Source organism: Ochotona princeps, chromosome 1, assembly GCF_030435755.1.
Source record: "Ochotona princeps isolate mOchPri1 chromosome 1, mOchPri1.hap1, whole genome shotgun sequence".
Taxonomy (NCBI): domain Eukaryota; kingdom Metazoa; phylum Chordata; class Mammalia; order Lagomorpha; family Ochotonidae; genus Ochotona; species Ochotona princeps.
The window spans coordinates 51614802-51639177 of record NC_080832.1 but is presented as its reverse complement, the minus strand read 5'-3'; the positions used below and the strand labels follow the sequence as shown (position 1 = coordinate 51639177).

The 24376-nt window shown below is 43.7% G+C and overlaps 1 protein-coding gene across 4 annotated transcripts in view; it reads right to left on the bottom strand.

Moving 5' to 3' along the window:
* CDK19 (cyclin dependent kinase 19) overlaps nt 1-24376 on the bottom strand; it is a 171213-nt gene that overhangs the window by 45021 nt on the left and 101816 nt on the right. For 3 of the 4 annotated variants that reach the window (XM_004580323.2, XM_058658650.1, XM_058658697.1), the window contains 2 exons: nt 3162-3272; nt 75-215 (listed from right to left, as the gene is read on the bottom strand). In XM_004580323.2, the coding sequence (XP_004580380.1) occupies nt 75-215; nt 3162-3272 (252 nt within the window). Of the gene's footprint in view, nt 1-74; nt 216-3161; nt 3273-24376 lie in introns of those variants that run through there. The other variant, XM_058658729.1, reaches the window with a different exon arrangement.

Sequence of the window (24376 nt, the reverse complement as noted above, 5' to 3'; positions counted from 1 at the left end):
ACAAGAGGAAAAGGTATTTTTTTTTTCAAGAGAAGGGAAAAACATATTGATGAATTTATAACAAACATACTTACCAGATCTCTGTGAAGCACCCAATTTGCATGGAGGTAATGAATACCATCAAGAATCTGGTAAAGTAATGATTTAACCATAGATCTTGGCAACTGCATTGGCTTTTTATTTGCTTTTGATGCACGATGAAACTTAATAATATGCTAAAAATTAAAAAAATAAATGTTTACTAGAGTAAATAATTTTTGCTAATAACTAGGCCAATAAAACACAAACAAGGCCTACACTTTTATATTTACTCATTGTATATACCTATCTGTTTTTGGATAGGCAGAAAGACGGGGGGCTCCCACCTGCTGGTTCAACCCCCCAGCGCCAGCAATGGCTGGGACCAAGTTGGACACATTCTATGTCTCTCATACAGAGGGCAGGAACTGATTTACTTGAGCCACGCTGCTGCCCTACAAGGACTGTACTGTTCAGACGCTGGAATCAGTGGGGTCAGGAACCTGGGTGTGGAACCCAGGTACTACAATATGGGACAAGGGGATCTTAACTGCTATGCTAAAGGCTGGCTCAAAAAGGCTCCGTATGTTTAAGTCACTTATTAAAGGGCAGAATGACACAGAAGAAGAAAACTTTTAAAATGAGGTCTTTCAAAATCAATCTGTTTTGGGGGGGTCAATGTAACCATGTGATTCTGGGGTTAGAATGATTAAATGTAGTGAAACAATTACGATTTTTACCCAGGAGAACCAAAAGGTAAAAAGAAATGGTTGATACTTAAAATAATTGCCTAGGAATAGTATTAGTCTTTACTCAAAGAATGAAAGGTTTTTGCAAATAAAATTTGTGTATCTTCACATTCTATATATATTTAACAACAACACTTAGTGCTTTTTAGTAACATCACAGTGTGCATAATTGAATTTCTGGATTAATTCTCCTTTGTTTTGGTTCAAAATCAACTAGGATATATTCTAGGAGTTAATGCCAAATGTGAAAATGACTAGAACGAGGAAAGAGAGATAAATGGAGAACTTAATTCCATTGAAATATATACAATAGGATCATATTTAAACTCTTATGTACATGTTATACTGTGGTTATTAAAGAAAACAAAACACTGTAATGAAAAGAAAGAAATCCTATGAGCTTCTTGCTAATTCTCCACTTCCTCCTCCTTCCCCCACCACACTCCAACTTACCTGCTTCAAACATGTCATTTAAAACACTCCTCAGGGGTGGGCATCTGGCCACATGGTTGAGATGCCCGTGCCCTGTTACAGAGTGCCTGGGTTCAATTCCTGGCTTCTACTCCTGAGTCTAGCTTCCTCGTGCTGGAAAGTGGCAGCACTGACGGCTCAGGTCACTGGGTTCTAGCCACCCACATGGGAGACCTACACTGAATTCCCAGCTCCTGGCTTTGGTCTCTGCTAAAATCCAGCTGTTACAGACATTTGGGGAGAGAGCCAACAGATAGGAACACTCCCTCTGTTTCTGTCTCAGTTAAATAAAAAATGTTTAAAACAAAAAGTAAAGCTGTATTCAAGCATCATTTTTTTTGTTTTTTTTTTAAGATTTATTTTATTATTTTTATTACAAAGTCAGACATACTGAGAGGAGGAGAGACAGAGAGGAAGTGGAGCTGCTGGGATTAGAACCAGCGGCCATATGGGATTAAGGCGAGGACCTTAGCCACCAGGCCACACTGCCGAGCCCAAGCATGATTTATTATCAGCAAACCAAATTGTTACCAGTACTCCAACGACTTTATAAGTGACCAAATACTGTATAAAATTATTAAGTTATTTAAATATCTTCCTTAGACTGTTTAATGATATTACCTTGATTTCACAAACAAGAAAATTAGAATTTAAACCATGGTAATGATTTGCAATACAAATACAGTTGGGAGACTCACTCCCAAAAGACCTTTCAACAGCCACATTTTTTAAAACAGAAAAAAAGGTAACCGCCGCAGTAGTGCGGTTCTAGAGGACCGGAGGAGTCCTGTGCCCAGCTATCACTGATGTGCAAGGTGAAGCACATCATTACACAAGCCTTGGTAGAAACACAGGACAGGAGTCTGGACGAAACACAACTTCTGTCAGTATCCATGAAAAGAATCGAAAGGTTCTCGTCAGTATTTGCTGTAACAGCATAAACTCTCACGGTTCCTTCAACACCTACAAGCCTGCCAAAGTTTTTCCTAGATGGACTTACAATTTACACAGAAAATAGATCATACCTTTTGAATCAAAATGTAATTATCCACAATTTTAACTTTCTATCAATTTTAAAGATTTTTGTTTTTAGTACTTCCTCAAACAAAATGTTTCAATGCCACGATTCCTAATACTAAAAGCTAGGCATTCTAAATTTTTGCTTCTTTTGTGTACCAATAAAACATCCTTAGGATTTGCAAAACCATGTATTTACTTCTCTTCACGGGAGCCAGCTGTAGATGGTAAAATGATCTATTCATAAATACAGACCTGGATAAATACGGATCTCTGTCTCACAAGGAAGGCCATGTTCATTATACATGTTAATAAGCTTCCAATATTAGTCCCATAAAATTATAATCTCTCCTTCCATTACAGTTTTTTGAGGGGCTGGAGCTGTGGTCTTTAGGTTAAGCTTCGTGCTGGCATCCCTATGGGCATCAGGTCAAATTCTGGCTGTTCCACTTCCAAACTGGCTCCCTGCTAACGTGCCTGGGAAAGCAAGTCTTTGGGTCCCTGCACCCATGTGGGAGCCTACAAGAATCTCCAGGCTTCTGACTTTGAACCAAACAGCTCTAGCTGTTGTGGTTATTTGGGGAGTGAACCAGCAAATGAAAGATATTTCTCTCTCCCTTTCTCTGCCTCTTCCTTTCAAATAAAAATAAATAAATCTTTAAAAAGTGTTTTTGAAAAAAAAAGTATTTTTGACATGACATTTCTGAATATTACAAATACCATCATCTCAGTAGTTCGGCAGTTTATTGCTCAAATCCCTTACAATCAAAATTCATTGTGTATTGTCTGCCCTCTGAACTATGGTCAGCAGAGCTTTCTTTTCCACTCACTGGCAATAAGGAACAGACATGTATAAGCCCATACCCATGCAAGATGCTTCTAGGAACACAGTGAGTGTGGACTTACCCACAAGTCATGCTCTGCATAGTCAAAGAGCAGCCACACCTTCCTGTCGCTGTGTGAGAGGAACACCTTCTGCAGCGCGATCACGTTGGGGTGCTTCAGTTCCCGCAGAAGCTGAATGCAGGAGGACAAGGGTACTGATGAACTGCTTACAATGTCAAATGAGAAATACCATTCAATATACCACTCCTCACAGATCAACGTTAAGGTGCCTGTCTTTCTGATTGTTTTCCCTGTGTGTATGCTTTTATTTTGTAATATGCTTACTTTTTGAATGGACAAATGCTTCAATTTTTTTTCGTCCTATGTCCACAGTGGGGAGAGGGAGAGGAGGACCACTCCTGGCTATCAAAATATTCCATCAGCACTCAGGAATAAGGGACAGTCACTGGATGACACCTTAGACCCCCAATGTGGGGAAGGGTATTTCTAAGAGTGTCACTTGAGTAGTTTTGACAGTTCTGAGATGTTGCTGGCTTCAATGCACGAGGGTTGAGAACATCTTCCCAACGTCTATTGACTGACCAAGTTTACCTTAATGCATCCACAGGACCAGGAATATGTACATATATTTGCAGGATATTTAGATCCATGCAAATATAGTATATACTAATTATATCAAAGTAACTGGCATAACTATCACCCCAGATATGAATCACTTCTTTGTGCTGGAACATTCAAAACTGCTATCAATTTAACTGTTGTCGATTACAGTTATCCTGCTGTGCTAGAAAACATATCTATCACAATCAGCTGTACTCCTGTACCCATTATCTTCTCTCCATTCTTCCTTCTCCCACACACTCTGGGCTCTGAGAGCCACTAATCTCTACTCTTTGAGATCAACTTCTTAGCTTCCACGTTGAGAACACAGTTTTATCTTTCTCTTTTAATTTACTTAATCTAATGTAAATTCTATAGTTCCACTCATGCAGCTATAAATGGCAGAATTTTGTTCATCTTTATAGTTGAATAATATTCCGGTATGGGTATATTTTTGTGTGTGCTTTAAATATGGAACCAGAGGGTGGGCATTGTTGTACAGTGGGTTAAGTTAGAGCGTGACACACCTACATTTCATATCAGAGTGCTGGTTAAAGTCCCAGCTACTCTGCTTCCAATCCAGTTTTCAGCTACTCCAGCATCGGTGCCTGGGTGTAGGAGGACACTGTGACCCTAGAAGGTTAGCGAGCACAGGATTACAGTTGAGTGGATAATATTTGCATGAGAACAACAGAATGGCTACCTTTTGTATACCTGATTGGATATCATTTGTATAAGAACAGTTCAGTGGAAAGTATGTGTATGAGAACACTTGGTAGAACATACAAGACAAAAGGAGTTCCAAACAAAAGTATAGCAACAGTTGATGGGTTTGTTGATAAGCTCAATACTTCCTCCCTTATCCCATATGACCCTCAGTGTATAAAGTCTGATGCCACTAACAAACTTTTGACCATCAGTCAGAGTCCACGCTGCGGGACAGTGACACCTGGGAGTGGTTGTATACTTGCCACCCGTATGGGAGACCTGGTTGGAGTCCTGGGTCAGCTTTCACGGTGGTGAGCATTTGGGGAATAAACCAGCTCATGGAAGCTCTTCCTCTGTCTTTCAAACATAATGGACATAAATAAATTTTCTTTTAATTGGGGGACGATATTTAACAATCCTTGCACTTATCCAAATGGTTTTTTTTTAATCAGAATACTCAGCAAAAGGAGTGACCCTCACAGCTACTGATAAATGTCAGAGCTAAGAGGCCGTGTAAATACAAGACAGAATGGGGCCTTCCCAAAGAACAAGCTTGTTGGGCTAGACTCAAACAAGGAAGAGGAAAGACAGACCAGATCAGCAAGGGAAAACTTAGTAACTGGCACAGAACCCATAGTTCCTTGATAAAAATACTTAGCAACAATGATACTAACTGCTCAAGGTCAAAGTTTTATAAATATGTCTGCCTAACGCATCCTTAACCACGGTTCAGATTAACTAGGGAGAGGGAAGCATACTGACAAGCAATGTGATACTTTCAATTCTGTGTGTCTCTGAAATGTAAATAACCGTAGAAGATACAAAAAGTAATAAAAGAGTACTTCCATTGAAAAGTGTCTACCTGCGAGATGTTTATACACAAACGTATCCCTCTCCTTTAATCCATGTAACACCAAAGGATGTGCACAGACCCTGAGGTTCAGTGTGAAAAAGGTAACTTGATCCAAGTCCAACAGAAAGAGAGAGGTTTGGGGGCTTAAATAAGTCCACCTGATTCTAAAGTTCATTGCTCTTCACTATAGCTGAAGATCTTGCCTTTAATTCCCACAACACAGTCAGGAAGACAGATACATAACAGAGAAAGTACATAAATGGAGTACCCATTTTAAGGAGAGTCAGTGAATGTAGCAACAATCATCTGAACTTCAGCTCTGAATTTTCAGACTACTTGCCAGCTGCCATATTTCTGAACTGTTTTCTGCCATTGCACCAGCCCCTCTTAACTGTTTTCTTTTTCTTAGAGTTTTTATCTTATTCTTAATATTGTTTACATAGCTGAGAGAGATGCATGCCCAAGCAAATCTCTGATTAGGGTTGGGAGGGCTGAGGTATGGAGGAAGGTGGACTGGACAAATGTTTCCTTTTTTTTTCCTCCTGTTTCCCCAGTGGGGCAGGAAGTGGAAGCCACTCCTTGATGACAAAAAAAAAAGATATTCATCCGCAGAGATGGGGGCAGTCATTCAATGATGCCTTAGAGACTCCAATGTGGGAAAGAGTGTTTCAAGGGTGTTGCCTGAATGGTTTTGATAGTTCTGAGATGTCACTGGGTGGTTGAGAGAATCTTTCCAAGGTGGCTGACCGAGTTTACCTTAGTGCAACCACAGGCCCAGTGACATGTTGCAAAACTTGGCCAGGAGAGTGTCCAACCTGTTTTGCTTTTCATCCTCCCACAAGGCACTTGACGTCTTCTGCTGGCCTAGATGAGCTGGCTGTCATGCTCCCCGTGTGTATCTAGGCACGCTCTCCATTTGCATGGGCATCAGCAACGGAGCAGGCCCAGTCCTGGCACATGTCTTCTAAGGTTGGAACACATATTTGTGATTTTCCCCATTGCCAGGGGTTGAATCCAGGCATCTAGTTTTGGAGTCTCCTAGGGAACCTCACCTGGGGTGACCTCAGACTTGATTCCTGGTGGCTGATTTCCCAGTTTCTCAGTTTTCTTGTTGTGTCTCTGAATCTCAGCTCCCCTCTGTCACTGACACCTTGACAGCCTTGCTGAAAGTCCTCTACCACCTGTAAGTTGGACATGAGTCTTGGATATGACTCCTGGGTCAGGCGCCCTGCCCATACACCCTGGAACACAGCTAGGAAGTAAGAGCTTCGATGGGCTGGGCTCCACTTGTCCACCTGCCACTTCCTAAAGCCAGCATCAGGGTCCTACCCCATTTCCCATGAAAAGGAACTGGAAGGAAATGATCAGAGAAGACACATGGTTCTCCTGGATGAGGTGTGTGGAGGTGACCTGTGATCACTATGGATCCTAAGAAATGTCAGCTAATGACACAACCAGGGAAAGCTGCACTTTGAAGGGATGCACATCTACATCCAGAGTTGGCTGTTTTCACAGCTCAGTCTCTCTGAGCCAGCTGCACTGTTTTCAATGACCTCACTGCCACAGGCAACCTCCAAGCACCTGGTCCTTGCTCAGAGGCTTCTCCCCAGACACCAGGACTTGTCACTCTCTATTGGACTCCTTGGTATTATTGACCACAGAGAGTTTGCCTTTATTGAGGCTCTACCAAAAATATGTTCACTTTGCAGCCTGATAGAGTTGGGAGAGTGAAATTCCACTTTGGCATCTAAACCAGACCACTGGGGCACCAGTCACTAGCAGAGAGCCCCAAGATTTGGGCCTCATTTGTCTGGGGGCAGGGAAGTAATATTTAATCAATACCTTTAAAAAAATAATCAGGGCCCGGCACGGTAGCCTAGCGGATAAAGTCCTCACCTTGCACATGCCCGGGATCCTATATGGGTGCTGGTTTGTATCCCGGTGGTCCCACCTCGCTTCCCATCCAGCTCCCTGCTTGTGGCCTGGGAAAGCAGTAGAGGATGGCCCAAAGCCTTGGGACCCTGCATATAATTGGGAGACCCGAAGGAGGCTCCTGGCTTCAGATCAGCGTAGCTCTGGTTGTTGCGGCCGCTTGGGAAGTGAATCATCAGATGGAAGAGCTCCCTTTGCCTCTCCTCCTCTCTGTATATCTAACTTCACAATAAGAATAAAAACAAACCTTAAAAAAATCTACTTGCTATTGCTATGAATTGTTGATCCTTCTACAGAAATTACATTTAAAATCCCATATAAAAACATTATTCCCAATAGGTCAACATATTTACATGACTAAAATGCCAGAAGAACATCCAGGAATACATGTTGAGATGCTTCTCTATGACTCCTGCTTCTTGGAGGTGACAGCTGTTAATAGCTGCTTATTAATTGTTCCAAGGTTTCTTTATGTGTAAATAAAAACAATTAACATATTTTGTCTTCCCTTATTTACATAAAATACAGTGTAACAGACTGTACTGCAACTTACTTTTTTTCCATTTTTTCTTGAAAACCTGACAACCAGCACAGCATATCTACACAGTGTAACATACACAGAAATGTTTCTCATCCTTTTTATAGCTACATGGTATTTCTCCATCACCCTTTCGGCTGTGGCAAACCATACATAACATAAAACATAACACCCACTGGACCTTTATGCCTCTAAACATACTGTCACCACCAAGCACACTATAGCTCGGGATTGCTTACAATTCTAGAGGGCAAAGTTTTCTAGTAATTCATGTAGGAAAAAGATTTGCCCTGATAGGCAAAAATGTACTGTCAAAGGTACATCCTTTCAGTTATTTTACTCTGATCCTATGGGAGCTCTTTCTCAACACTATACATCATACATACATTTTTTTAATTGTTTAATTGAAAAGGCAGATCTGCAGAGAGAAGGAGAGACAGAAAGATCTTTTATCCCCAAATGGCTGCAACAGCTGGAGCTAAGCTAGTCTGAAGCCAAGAGCTAGGAGCGTCTACCAGGTCTCGCACATGGTACGGGGTCCCAAAGACTTGGCCCATCCTCTGTTGCTCTCCCAGGCCATAAACAAGGAGCCGGATTGGAAGTGGAACAGCCAGGACACAAACTGGTGCCCATATGGGATGCTGGTGCTTACAGGGATGATTTGAGCCATTGAGCCAACCTCACATTCTACATATTTAAGGGAGCCAGGGATCTCCCAATCACAAGTTTGCTTTCCAGATACTTGCAACAGCTGAGACAAACTGAAATCAGGAGGCCAGAACTCAATCCAGGCCTCCGACAAGAACAGCGAGAACCCAACTACTTGTGCCATCATTGCTGCCTCTTGGGAGTTACATGGTGACTTTTCACTTCAACTCACTTATTAATTTCAGCATTCCTGACTTATAAATGTATCTGATCAAAGGATTCTCCTGAGTGGACTATACTGCTGGCTCAGTTCATCCAATTAATAAGTTAAAGCACATACATAAAATGGCTCATTTTATATCTGCATGATAGCCACAATTTTACTGTTGAAAGCTATCCTTAATACTCACTGTATTAAGGTAATATTTATAATATTTCTGTACAAATATCTTACTTCTGGGGTGGCTGTTTGGCACAGAAGTTCAAATGTCACTTGAATGTGCTGGTGTTTTGCATAGCAGGTAAAGCCCTGGCCTGCAATGTTGGCATCCTATATAGGGTGCCTGTTCAGGTCCTGGCTGTTCCACTTCTGAGCCAGCTCCCTGCTGACACACCTGAGAAAACAGCAGAGCATGGTCAATGTACTTGAATCTCTGCATCCTTGTGAGAGACTCTGATAAACTTTCTGCCTCCTGACTATATTGCGACCATTTAGGGAATGTATTAATAGCATAAGGAAGATTTCTCTGTCCAAGTCTGCTTTTCTCTGTAACTCCTTCAAATAAACATCGTAAAAAAATTAAAAATAAAGATAACAACAGATATCACTTGGGATGCCAGCATCCCATGTCAGAGTGCTTGGGTTGAAGCCTCAGCTCTGGGTCCACTTCAGCTTCCAGCTACTGTGCACCCTGAGCAGCAGCAAGCAATGGCTCAAGTAGTTGGGGCCCTGTCACCCATGCACGAAACCTGGACTGTGCTGCCAGCTCCTGGCTTCCCTCCGTCTAATCCTAGGTTGCTAGTAAATGCTAGGACCTAAGTGAGTATCACACGGGACTGCGTTCGCTACCACTTCTATGGAAATATAAGCAAGGTGAACTGTGCTGTCTCAGTGTACTAAACAGAACAAGTACACAGTAACAATAACCAACCTAAGTGTTCAACAAGAACAGAAGAGAGCTTCCAGTTGGGAGCACAGAGATGCCTGGAGGAGGCAGGGAAGCTCCACAGACCTTTCTCCAAAGCCTGGCCTGAGGCATCTTCTAACGGAACAGCCTTCACAGTAAGCCAGCAAACAGGAGCTGAGCTCTGTAGGGGCTCAAGCAAATTAACTGAATCCAAGGAAGTGGTTGTGAAAATCCCAATTTATAGTTGGTTGCTCAGAAGCATGGGGGGGGGACACCCTGGGGCTGGTAACTGACACAGAAAGGCAGGGCAAGCAGGGGTGGATGCTGCGGTGCTGTGAGTTAAGTTGCCATTGTACAGCTGCATCCCTCACTGGAGTGCCTTAGGGACAGCAATGCTGGCTCAGTATTTGGGGCCCTGTCACCCATGTCAGGGATTTCAGCGGAGTTCCAGGCATTCAGAGTGAACCCAACGGACAGAAGATATATCTCTCTCTGCCTTTCAAATAAAAACAAACACTTTTTTAAAAATTTAAAGGGTAAGGTAGGGCGGCTGAGTGGGATTTGCTAGAATGGCCTGGGTTCACCAAAAACCACGTAATTAGAAAAAAAAAAAGGATAAGAGATGGGGAGATGAGGCACCTACATAGCCTAGGTGATCACGTGGTCACCCAGGGTACGGAGCAATCAGTTGCTAAAGGGACCAAACGCTACCTGTGGAATGCAGAGATGTGACTGTTTCACTGGACGCATATCAAGGAAACACAAGCTAATAAGAGTGAAAAACGAGTAAGATCCTTTGGTGAACATTATCTGCCATAGCTACAAGCAAAGCTACAAGTGAATATCGGGGTCAGGTCTTGGTTTGTGCTTGGGTATCTGCCTGAGTGCAGCCCACCAGCCCTGAAGTTGCCCCCACCCACTGGACAGACGGAAACAGAAAGTCCCTCCAGCACCTATGGTCCTCAGTCAGGTGGACAAGACAGAACAAGGGAAAACCAAGAAACTACTGAGCCCTGCGAGTCTACATGAAGGAACTCCTTCTCCTTGCAGATGAGGATCACCAAGCAAGCAAACCTTGCCAAAGAGCAAAGAGTCACTATTCAGGAGCAGTACAGCACAGAGCGGCAGGGCATATTTGGACTGATGTAGGACCCAACAGCTCACTGTGCAATGACAAATGGCTACAGGTAATGCAGACACACAGGAGGTTACTCCCGAGGGAAAGGCTAGACTGGCAGGCTGGATAAAAGCCACTGTCAGATCTGTTTACTCTGAGACTGTCCGACTCCAGCTGTAAATGCTAAGTGCAATGCTATAGATGAAAGGGCTGACTCGCTTGATATGCAAATCGTGTAGAAAGGGATTCATGATGATCAGGCTATCACTCTGTTGAACATGCTTGTTACCTGGTCATGCCAGATGTTGTGGGTGAGGAGTTTCCTTCACATGGGCAACTCATGTAACCCCAAAGCTGTAAATAAGCAGCAGCTGCCTCCTCAATTTTACTTTTTTTTTTTAAGGATTTATTTATTTTATTACAAAGTCAGATATACAGAGAGGAGAAGAGACAGAGAGGAAGATCTTCCGTCCGATGATTCACTCCCCAAGTGAGCCGCAATGGCCGGTGCTGCGCCGATCTGAAGCCAGGATCCAGGAACCTCTTCCAGGTCTCCCACATGGGTGCAGGGTCCCAATGCATTGGGCCATCCTCGACTGCTTTCCCAGGCTACAAGCAAGGAGCTGGATGGGAAGTGGAGCTGCCGAGATTAGAACCGGCGCCCATATGGGATACCGGCGTGTTCAAGGCGAGGACTTTAGCCTCTAGGCCACGGTGCTGGGCCCAATTTTACTTTTTTTTTAAAGATTTATTTATTTTTATTACAAAGTCAGATATACAGAGAGGAGGACAGATAGAGAAGAAGAGTTTCCGTCTGATGATTCACTCCTCAAGTGATCACAATGGAAGGTGCTAAACCAATCCAAAGCCAGAAGCCTCTTCCAGGTCGTACACACAGGTGCAGGGTCCCAAGGCTCTGGGCTGTCCTAGACTACTTTCCCAGGCCACAAGCAGGGAGCTGGATGGGAAGTGTGGAGCTGCCAGTATTAGAACCGGCTCCCATATGGGATCCTGGCGAGTGCAAGGCAAGGACTTTAACCACTACACTATCGCACCGAGCCCTCCCTGGTGTTTTAAATATGGCTAACTTGCTCTAACTTAATGAGTACATATGACTTCCCTAAAGGTAAACTTCAGAGGCTAGCACTACAGTATAGTGGGTTGAGCCATTGTCTGTGAAGTGGGCATCACGTAAGAGGGCCTCTTTCAAGTCCCTGCTGGTCCACTTTGGTTTTAGTACCCTGCCAATACGCCTGGGAAAAGAGAAGATGACCCAAGTGCTTAGACCCCCACCTCCAAGTGGGAGACCCAGATGAAGCTCCTGGGTCCTGGCTTTGACATGGGCCCCTGACCCATGTGGCCATTTGGGCAGTGAAGATCTCTGTCCCTCTTCCTCTCTACCTCTGCCTTTCAAATAAATAAGTAAATCGTTTTTTTTTTTTTTTTCAAGTGAACTCTATAAAACTTACAACACTGTTGATTACAGAGGCTGGCATTTGCTCACTCAGACTACCTGACTCCTGGTTTACACAATTCACTAAATTCCTTTCTGCTTACAGTTCTAACCACTGTCTTCCTATCTCCATTGGCATCCACACTAGACAAGAGCATTCAGGTCTTCTGACCAATTACACTCTCTAAATTGAGTGGACCAAAGAGAAGCTCTGCTGGATGGATCCCAATATGAAAAGGCTCCAAAGAAGTGTTACCCCCAAGGCAGAGATGACAACGAGAAATCAGATCCAAAATTGCCTGGGGGGCAATAGTCAGGCTGATTAATCAAGATAAAGCCTCCAAAAAGGGCCTGGGTCTCCTATCTCCACCCACTGCTTGTGACACAAAGCCTTTTATACAGCGAGGGCCAAAAGGTCCGGGACAGAAGTCAGGCATTCTTGCAACTAGTAGAGAAAAATTAAAGGTTGCTAGGATTGTGAAAGTTGGAATGTTTAACAGGCTTTGTGTAAAGAAGTTGTGACTCTTCCAGAAGGCATGCGGACTCAGCCTTCAAGCAATTTTAAACTGACTTGCTAACTACGATCTGTAAGACTGCCCAAGCCCACAGATCACATAGACCAAGCTGCAGCACTGGCCTGGAGACTGTCAGACGTCCCTGTGTGGCAGCTAGACTGCAGCTGGGGAAACGGCCTGTGAACCCCCACCGGAGACTACTGAAGCCGTGATGGAGAATTTAAACGGCGCACAGAAGACTTCAAGAAGTTCATGGAAAATGGAATTAAGTGTGTTCACTGGAGTGCAAAAACATTTTGAAATCCAGGGACAGTTTGTTTTTAAATTTTATTTGGCAGGCAAGCAGGCAGGCAGCCAGAGACAGAAACAGAGAATCTTCTGTCCACTGGTTCACTTCCCAAGTGCCCCTAACAACCAGGGCTGGGCTAGGCAGAAGCCGGACGCCGGGAACTCAATCTGTGTTTCCGATGTGGATGGCAGGAATCTAAGTACCACCAGTCATCATCTGATGACATGCAGGGTGCACACTAGGAGCCTGACAGCAGTGCAGCAGGGCTAAAACCAGGCTCTCAGACATGAGATGGAGGCGTCCCAAACGGTGGCTTAACTGTTGCCACCAAAGCCCACTCCTTGGTTGGCATTTTGTGCTTCAGAGGGTGTGAGGGGAACGTGTGTAGTCTCAGCCCAGCTCTGTACTTCTACAGCTTCTCCATATCCACCGTTTGCGTGGACTCAGGTGAACACATGAAGTAGCTGCTTGTCCAAATGTAGAAGGGGAATTCTTTTGATGGAAGTGATATGCTGTCCTTTAGGGCAAATTCCCCCTAAAATTATGCCCCACAGGGGTCCAGATTTCTCCACTGCCCTTTTGCCTGACCATTGTGGTCACTGTCCATGAGTCAGTAAAAAAAAAAAAAAAATCCAGGGCCCTGGCTATTGTAGCTACTTGGAGTGTGAACCAGCAGAGAGAGTAGTGTATGTGTATTGGCTTTTCAAATAACAAGAAATACAATTTTTAAAAAATGTCAATGACTGGCCCGGCATGGTAGCCTTGTGGCTAAAGCCCTTGCCTTGCACGTGCTGGGATCCCATATGGATGCCAGTTCACGCCCCTGCTGCTCCACTTCCCATCCAGCTCCCTGCTTGTGGCCTGGGAAAGTAGTTAAGGACAACCCAAAGCTCTGGGATCCTGTCCTGTGTGGGAGATCCAGAAGAAGCTCCTGGTTCCTGGCTTCAGATCAGTGCAGCTCCAGCTGTCGTGGCCACTTGGGGGGAGTGAATCAATGGGCAGAAGATCTTTCTATCTGTCTCTCTTCCTCTCTCTCTTTTTTTAAGATTTATTTATTTTTATTGGAAAGGCAGATATACAGAGAATAGGAGAGACAGAGAGGAAGATCTTCCGTCCGATGATTCACTCCCCAAGTGACTGCAGTTGCCAATGCAGCACTGATCCAAAGCCAGGAGCCGGGAATTTCCTCCAGGTCTCCCACGCAGGTGCAGGGTCCCAAGGCTTTGGGCTGTCCTCAACTGCTTTCCCAGGCCACAAGCAGGGAGCTGGATGGGAAGTGGAGCTGCCAGGACTAGAACCAGCACCCATATGGGATCCCACCACATTCAAGGTGAGGACTTCAGCCACTAGGCCACGGCGCCAGGCCCTATATTTGACTTTCTAATAAAAATAAATTAATTAAAACAAAAAGGCAGCAATGAAGACTGATCTGTTTTTCAGCAAAAGAGAAAGAGGCAGAGACCACAGATGGGTAGGTATGAGATGGGTTCTCTAATGAGAAAGCCCTGAGCATGGCCGGCTGGCATCAACCCAGACCAATTGCGACAAACAGGTCTAGACAGACCCTGCCTGGGGAGCGGGCTTTGCCGACCAGTGGGCAAGGTAAATACTCAGTCTGATGACACCCAGAACAGGAGTTGTTGCACAGATGTGGAGAGTCAACCACCAATTCTTCAGACCAGGAACAGGCAATACAGCTCTTAAATGTCCACTAACTGGCAGAGAGATCCTCCTAAGAGCAGACTGATGGCGGAGAGGGATGGCTCTCTACAACCAGCAGAGCTGAGGAGGACATAGGCATGCAAGGCTGGCTCTCACATCCTCCTGAACAAATGCAGGAGGGCAATGATGACTATTTTTTCAGTTGCAGGTCTAGGGCTGTAACTGCCACATGCTGTAAGGAAGGGGCATATTTGCAAGAACTGCAAATATGTATTTAAACCCATGCCACTACTCCCAACAGTTGGAAGGGGGTGGTTTGTGTCTGCACCCATCTGGGGAGATTAACAGAGAATGCAGCTCTGTAACCTGATGGTAAAAACACTCCCAGCTCAATCACAGCAGAAGCTGAGGGGGGTGAAGACTACTCCTGCTTTTCAAGCCTGACAAGATACACAACAGAAGCCTGTGAACCTGAGTGGACTAACCCCAGCAGGCAGTCACACAACACGCTGGATTGCAACATAATTGTAAGTGGCTACCTGCTACTCCAAATCACACAGTGGGACCTTTCCAGCTGTGTATTATTTTGCCATGAAAAAAAAAATTCATGTCCAAAAATTGATGGTGTTGCAAGAGATGTGTTTGGGTTGTCATCCACGGTCCCTTGTTCCCAACTCCCTGCCACAGGCAGGTCACACAAGTTCAGATACGCGAGGTCCTAAGACCCTCTTCACTTCAGAGGGGACACACCCATATCCAGCAAGAAAGAATACAGCTAACAGACAGGTCTTGCTGGCTGTCCCTTAGAGGGACAGTTTAGTGCATGGAGCTTCCTGCAGGGTTGACATACCCTGCTCGTGATAGCCCTTCTAATAAACTGACCAATGTAAAACAAGAAGGACGACAGGGGAATTCAGCTCTGTAGCTTCCAATCCATATAGTAAAAGTTTTTTAAGTACATGGGGAGAAATTTGCACTAAAAGTTTATGATGTAGAATATACTGTAAAATGTAAAATGGTACCTGAACCATATCAAAACAACTAACAGTAAATTTTCTGTGTAGGATTATATGATTTTTAGTTCTTGCTTTTATTTCACTATTTTACAAGTTTTCTACAATGCACATTTACTCATTATTTAAACACACACACACGCCCTAAAACACAGTTTTCTCCAGAAATCTACTTGCCAAAACAGGATGCCTCCATGCTACCTCAGCTTCTTCCTATGTGACTGAGAAGGGTCACAAAGGCAAGGGAGAGTTATGCTTTTACTATCCCCAACTATTGCAAAATCAGATTATACCACTGGACTTAAAACTCCTGATCTTGTAAATATTTGCTCAACAAGATATCATACACTACAAATATGCTGCAATCATAGTTACACAGCGGGTAAGCAGACCACGAATCTCCTGTGATCCACACATATGATCATGTCTTCTGTACCAGATACTTAGAGTCTAGAAACATGATCCCAGTGGAACCCAAGAATGTTCAGTGGGAGCCAGAGTATGGGGTGCAGCGGGTTAGGCCACCACTTGCAATGTTGTCATGCTGTATCAGGCTAAGTACTGACAGCTCTGCTTCAGATCCAGATCCGTGCTAATGGGCCGAGAAGGCACCAGAGGATGTCTCAGGTCTTACCTGGACTCCTGCCACTCAAATGGGAGACGAGGGCAGAGTTCCTGGCTCCTGGCTTCCAACCACTCTCGTCCTGGTTGTTGTGGCCATTTGGGGAGTGAACAGGCAAATAGATCTTTTCTCTGTGTCTCCCTCTAGCTTTCTGTCATTCTGCTTTGCAAATTTTGTATATTTATGTATTATGATTATTCAATGTCATGCCAGTATTTTACCTGACAGCATTCAAGGCATCTAGGACACTTGTTACTGTCCTAAACATAGTGATTTGAAGTTAGAAACCAAAACATTTCCTTTAAAGCACTACTTGGGATTCTGGCTCAATTTGGGGAATCTTATGCCAGACTAAAAATCTCAGAATCTATTTGTATTTTTATGCACACACCACCTTCCTTTTCGTTCTCCAGGTCTCTGATGGCCCCAGGGATCCCACATTTCCTTTTCATGACTGTTCTGAATGGAAAGATCCTCTTCAATAACTTCAGTAAGTCATTTATCTCAAAGTAAACCCAATCTTCTATTCATGTTCGATCGCTTTAAAGTGACAGTATGCTGCATTTGACTGTTCATGTTTCCCCTTGGTAAGAACAGTGTCGATGACTTTATTTTTAGAAAGCACTGTGTCTACCATTTTTCAAAATTTTCTCTGCCTTACCAAAGAAGCAGTATATTTAAAGGCAAATTAGGGGATAGGTCAAATTCCAAAACTTCCCTATGTTTTGGCTCAAATTGAAATTTAAGAATTGGCATCTTGAAATATGACATTTTCTCGGGGATGACTTTTGGAAGCTGGTACAGAAGATGCATTGTAACCTTCCAGCAGGTGGCACTCAAACTCTGAAAAGGGGGTCTATAAAGACAGTAACCCAGCCCTTGTTCAAAGTGCCCTTACATTTATTTATTTTCCTTTTCTGCTTTTTTTTTTTTTTTTTTTTTTGGAAAGGCAGGTATACAGAGAGGAAGATCTTCCGTCCAATGATTCACTCCCCAAGTGGCTGCAATGGCCGGTGCTATGCCAAGTCGAAGCCAGAAACCAGGAACTTCTTTCCGGGCTTCCCACGTGGGTGCAGGGTCCCAATGCTCTGGGCCATCCTCGACTGCTTTCCCAGGCCACAAGCAGGGAGCTGGATGGGAAGTGGAGCAGCCGGGATTAAAACCGGCGCCCATATGGGATCCCGGTGCGTTCAAGGCGAGTGCTGGGCCCTACAGCTTTATTTTCCTTTAGTGAAACTGTTTAGTTTAAGGTCACAGTTGCTGCTGCTGCTGCTGCTGTAAGTGAAAACAGCAAACCAGTCAGAGATACTGGCAGTCAGAGATACCTGTTAGTGAGAAACAGTCAGAGATACCTGTTAGTAAGAAACAGGCTGCATAATGTAGCACTGTGCTCCAAAGTGCTGGAAACACTCCTTTAGTAGATACTAAACGATATTTGTATATAAAAATTACTTCTCTCTCAATTTTACAGTAAACAATTTCTCTGCGTTTAAGCTTTACATATACTTAAACTGGTAGCAATATCTGGAACCAAGTGAGGCCTGTGGCGTGGGCACGTGCAGCAGCGGTGAAGCCATCAGAGACAACTGCACCCCACACCTGATCGCCTGGATTCCAGCCATAGCTCCGTTTCTGATCCAGCTCCCCGCTAATGTGCTCCTTGTGGGGCAGCAGATGATGCTTCTAGAAGGAGCCCTGCCACCCACGTGGGAGGCCTGGACTCAGTTTCAGGTGCTTGGCTTCTGGCTGTTACAGGCATCATCTGGGAAGTAAACTAGAAAATGAAAGCTCTCCCTCTTTGTCTTTCAAATTAATTGATTATCTTTTCAAAAAAGAAATTTGCATGTTCTTAACTATAACAGCATATATATTTTTAAATAACATTTAGTATTTCATGTAATATTTCATATATGAAAACTGAAAGTGTTTCTTGTCAATCATGGCACTCTGAATATAGGTTTTGTTTGTTTATTTAGTTCAGGCAAAGGGTTTTTATTGGGGAGACAGACCACTTGGCAGGAGATAGCCAGAGATCACTTCCACATGGCCGGGTAACCAAGCTAGGGAAACAGCCATCCAGTGAATATATTAAGTTTAAAGATGACAAAATGAAACAGATGTAAACCAAAACAAGAAATTTACAAAGTAAAATTTAATTACTTGGGATTCTCAAGGGTGTTCTAGCTCATTTTCTGATCCACTGAGGGGTAATTAAAAAAATCTTTTCTTGCAACCCTTTGCTGAAAACCTTTCTACCATCACAATTAAATGTATCTGACTACCATCACAAACTAAATGTGTCTGACTCCGGGCATTCATCTAGCGCCTTGGGGTTTCAGTAAATAAACTAACATGTTTATCTCATCTTGCATATCCTTTTCTCTCCTTGAAGTAGAAACATGGGAAAAAACTAACTCAAGATTCCTGATTAGATCCCAGATTTTAAAAGAGGGGGAAGGAGTGCTGTTTTATTCTCAAAATATTAGGTCCTTAGTCCTCCAATCCTCCACACTGCAGCTTTTCTTCCCCTCCAACTCATGCACCTGTACTTTCATTTCTGCCTCAATGAAGAATCTCAACTCTTAATCTGTGCCCTAACTTCACTCCTAAACTGACACAAATTTTCAACTAGGTGTATACATATCCACATCAAATTCCCACTGTTCCTCAAAAGCCTCAACTGCAAAATGCCACCTGACCAGCTGTACCTTCCTTGATTTTGTCCACAACACCAGTCTTTCCTAATCATCAAGGTAGAATCAAAAACATCAGTGTTCTGTCACCAGGTGCCACATACTCTGCCTCTTAAATATTACAAACTGCCACTATGATAATTAAACGTGCTTATCTTGCTGTCTTTAAAGAACCTCATCATCTTCCTTGCTGGATTAGGGCCCACATGCCTCACAGAAACGATTCATTTATCACTTCTAAGAAGCCTTGCTGGAGCCGGTGCTATGGCATAGCACAGAGAGCCCCTGTCTGCAACACCAGCATCTCATATGGGCGCTAGTTCAAATTCCAGGTGTAAGATCTCAGAGTGCAGGGACCATAATGCTCGTGTCTGTTGCCATTTTCTTGTCACAGCCACACACATGAGGTGTTCAACATTGTGATTCAATCAATGATGAGCATTTCCATCTCTTTTCATGTAATATACGTGCTGACGTCAAAATGCCTCTCCCACTCCAAAGTCTCAAATGTCTTCAAAACTGCAAGCTCTAAATAGAACATTCAAAACTATCCACTCCAAAAGTCAAAACTTTCCCCTGTCAAAAAAACATATATATGAAAAACTCTTCCCCCCCAAAGAACATATATATATATATATATGAATGAGTTTGTGAGACCCAAGATAAAAGGATAAAAGATAAAACCACACTATAAAGATTTTAGCAACAACAACAAAAAGGCATTATGAATAAGATCCGAACTGGAAACCAGTGGGCTTTGCTCTGCCAACGCTAAATGGATGGCCTTCCCCTTCAAGGCACTCTCTGGGCAATTAACATAAATGGCTCCCAGGTTTTCCACCACATCTCCCACAAAACCTTGCGTTTGTACCTGGAAATGGAGCAAATTCAAGATAGAAAATACCCATCACCCATCAGACAGTTCAGGATGGGCAATGCACTCTAGCGGGTAAAGCTACCACTGGCGACACCGGCATCCTGCACAGGTGCCAATTCAAGTCCAGGTGGACCCGCTTCTCCAGCTTCCCACCAACACGCCTGGGAGAGCAGTGGAAGACGGCCTGCGTGCTTTAGGTTCCTGCCATCCACATGGGAGACCCAGATGAAGCTGCTGGTTTCACCCTGACCCAACCCTGGCTGCTGCAGCAACTCAGGAAGTAAACCAATATATGGAAGATCTCGTTCTCTCTCTCTCTGTAACTATTTCAAAAAAATAAATAAATAAATAAAAATTTTTAAAAATAAGTATAAATCTAAATTCATTAGTAAACATTGGAGCACCCAATATATATGACACACACAAGAGCCTGAGGGCATTTATGGCTTAATGAGAATTGATGAGGAAACAGGCATTGAAAATAGTACATGTGAAAATTTCAAAGTACAGTCACGATACACAGTGTGCACACAATAAAGCCAATATAATCTACAAAGTCCGAGGTGTTCCTAATCAAGTATCCTTGCTAGAAAAAAGAAAACAGGGCCCGGCACAATGGCCTAGTGGCTAACATCCTCACTTTGAAAGTGCTGGGATTCCATATGGGCGCCATTCTAATACTGGTGGCCCTACTTCCCATCCAGCTCTCTGACGTGACCTGGGAAGGCAGTTGAGGACAGCCCAAAAGCCTTGGGACCCTGCACCCACATGGGAGATCCAGAAGAAGCTGCTGGCTCCTGGCTTCGGAACTGCTCAGCTACGACCATTGCGGCCACCAGAGGAGTGAACCATCAGACGGAGAATCTTCCTCTCTGTCTCTCCTCTTCTCTGTATATCTGCCTTTCCAAAAAATTAAATAACATAAATAATAAAAAAAGAAAACAATTATAGAGTATCAACCAGCAAAACCAGGCACTAGCAGGTGTTCTCATCATTTTCTCAATACACAGATACAAAGTCCTTCACAATTCACCTTCTGGGATCAAATAACAAATGAAATGTTTACTTCACTGAAAATGCGAGGGCAGATTTAACATCACCATATGATACAGTATATCTATTTTTTTTTCAATACAAATAAAACTAGCTAACACTTAGCACAATGCAGAAACCCAGCAAGTTTTGGTTAATGAATAAATGAAAGTACAGTGCAGTAACCGATTTTTCAAACATGTGTATCAGATGATTTTTATTCCATGGTAAGAAAATACTTTTTTTTTTAAGATTTATTTATTTTTATTACAAAGTCAGATGTACAGAGAGGCGGAGAGACAGAGGAAGATCTTCCGTCCGATGATTCACTCTCCTAGTGACTGCAACGGCCGGTGCTGAGCCGATCCAAAGCCGGGAACCAGGAACTTTTTTTTTTTTTTTAAATCTATTTTCTATTTTATTGTATTATTGTTGACAATCTTTACATAGTTAATTACAGTTAAAGGAAAAAGAAGAAAAAAAAGAAAAAAAAAGGTTCAGGGGGATACAGGGGGATAGGGAAGTGGGTAATACTATTATGTCCATATTGTTTCCATCATGTATCTGAGGTAAAGGGGGATATTGAGGGAGAAGCCCCACCTGGTTTCCCGCCCACCCCAAGTCCCGGATGTGGGGTATGCTCTGAGATACTTGCTCAAGTGGTTTTAATAGTTCTCCAGTTATGAATCGCTGCCAGTTTCGCTCGATGAGGTCGTCCACTGATTGATATGGTCCATCATAAAGTCTCCGTTTGCCCCATATTTCGCTGCCAACATATAGCTGAGATGAATGATTGGCCTGTTCTGTCTTCTGTCTTTTCTTGGTTAGAGTTCTGAGTCCAGCAGTTCGATTGCGGAGATCTCCAAAGATACTTTGAGGTATTCCCAGATTAGATTCTTGTATGTTCTAGCAAGCACAGGGCCCGGCACAGTCCATCACCCCGATCTGCTGGTGGTTTCAATTGCTGGGTTGGTTCTGTTTTCGGTCCCGAGTTGCACTGGAACCAATGGGTGTTGCAGTCCAGTATGGTTCGGCCCTTACATCAACCAGTGGGAGCTGCAGCCTAGTCGGGGCGACCCACAATAACCCCCACTAGGCCCGCCCCCTACCCTGGTTTGCCAGTATGTGTAGCAGAGGACCAGTCTGTCCCCAATCCCATTTGGCTCTTGTACTTGTCAATGGGTATTAAAGCTTAGTTCTATCTAACCAACTCAACCATCCAGCCCTCACGGGTGTTGTTGAGTGCCTCTCTATCTAGCCATCCCAGCCCCCGTCCTAGTTTTCATGCCCTCCCACGGGAATAGTGGCCCAAGAAGGGGGAACCCACTTTTTCCCTCCCAGGTCTCTCTGTCCCGGTTTATGCACTCTTTAGGTGGTCCTGTGATTTGACTCGACAGAATTAGTCCCCAGTGCCAGCTTCTGCCAGCTGATGCTGCGGCCCTGATCTAGTCCACATGCAGCGCATAGGTGTTGCAGCCTTGCTTAGTCGGGTCTGTCTCTATCCCAGCCCACGCTCTCCAGTGGGAGTAGCTGTCTGGCGAGGGGACCAGCCCCTTAATCCCCCTGCCAGCTCTACCCCTTCCTTCCTGGATCTCACGTGTGCTGGTTGGGTGCTGCAGTCAAATCCAGTACAGGCAACTATGCCCTGGCATTCCATAATGTGTACTGGTTTTGTCGCAACCAAACCTGGCTCATCCCACACTCTGTTCTGGTGATCAGATTTGCCAATGGATGACATGAACTGATTCAGCCTGGTCTGCTCCTGACCCATGCCAAATGTATGCCAGTGGGGAACTTTCCATGGCCTATTCTGGGCTGTTTCCTATCATGCTTCTTGCGCTTACCTGCAGGGACTGTGTCCTGCCAGGGGAACCAGGAACTTCTTCCGGGTCTCCCACGTGGGTGCAGGATCCCAGTGCTCTGGGCCATCCTCCACTGCTTTCCCAGGCCACAAGCAGGGAGCTGGATGGGAAGTGGAGCTGCCGGGATTAGAACCGGCGCCCATATGGGATCCCGGCGCATTCAAGGCGAGGACTTTAGCTGCTAGGCCATGTCGCCAGGCCCAAGAACATACTTGTTTAAAACCGTTATTATCTTACATCAAGGAAAAAGTTTCAAACAAAATCAAATGAAGATTTCTCAAGAAAATTAATCTTCAGTCTACAAAAAAAAAAGTGAGGCTGCCAAGGTGGTATAGCAAGCTAATCTTCCACCTGTGGCACTGACATCCCATGGGCACTGGTTTGAGTCTGGCTGCTCCACCTCCCAATCAGCTCCTGACCGATGGCCTGGGAAGACAGCAGAGGATGACCCAAGGCCTGAGCTTAGCATCCATGCGGGAGACCTTGAGGAGGTTCCTGGTTCCCAGCTACAGACTTGTGCGACCTTGAAAGTTGTGGCCATTTGGGCAGTGAATTAGTGGATGAACGACCTCATTGTCTCTCCCTTTCTCTCCCTGTAATTCTGACTTTCAAGCAAAATAAATAAGTCTTAACAATAAAATACTCGAAGTTGGTATTTGATTAAATAAGGTTATAATTTTATTCTACATGGTTATATACATTTTGATTTTTTAATGTTTATTTTTATTGCAAAGGCAGATTTTAAGAAAGAAGACAGAAAGATCTTCCATCTACTGGCTTGCTCCCCAAGTGGACCCAGTGGCGGAGCTGAGCCTTTCCCGATCCAGAGTCAGGAGTTCCTCTGGGTCTCCCATGTGGATGCAGGGTCCCAAGCCTTTGAACTGTCCTCTACTGCTTTCCCAGGCCACAAGAAGACAAGTGGAACAGCCAGGACACAAATTGTCATCTATATGGGATCTGTGTAAGGCAAGGATTTAACAACTGGGTCATCACACAGAGCCCATGTTACTGTATTCTAGCCAAATTTTATTTCAGTTTAATCTCAAACTAGCTGATTTTACACCTAACCTATATCTTTGTTTATACCTCCTAAACACAGAGATTGCAGTTTTTACTTTTATTAAACAGACACGAAGGTGAAATTCATCTTTCTTCTCTGCACAAATTATTTCTAATGGTTTTGATTAATAAGATTAACTGTTAATGGCTAAATTACCAGTATCAAAGAGTTAACATATTTCAGGTCAGTACATTTCTAGAGAAGATAAACACAGTTTAATCACAATTCAAAGTAACCACTTATTACTACTGAAGACCTTGCAGGAACTTTAACAGTAGTACTAAGGAAAGTATCAATTGACCCATATACAATCCAGCTAATGTCTCCTGTATTGTTTCCATTAAACAGAAATCCACTTCCTGCCCACTCTGCTAGGAGACCTTTATATGAATTGTGAGGAAGCGCAGAGAGAGTGAATACCAAAATGAAAGCAAAGATTTCTTGCATCTGAAGCACTTGCCAGATTTAATCAATAAACTCTAAAAATAATATTTCTGCTACTGCTACTTTAATGTGAATGAAAACCTAGAAATAACTAAATCATAATAAAAATAATTCATTACACTATAGCTTCCAATAATTACGTATTTAGCAGTGTAAACATATAAAAAGAATATTAAAGTAAACCTTCTTTGGGTATTTTTTTAGAAAGATTATTCATTGTAATTGGAAAG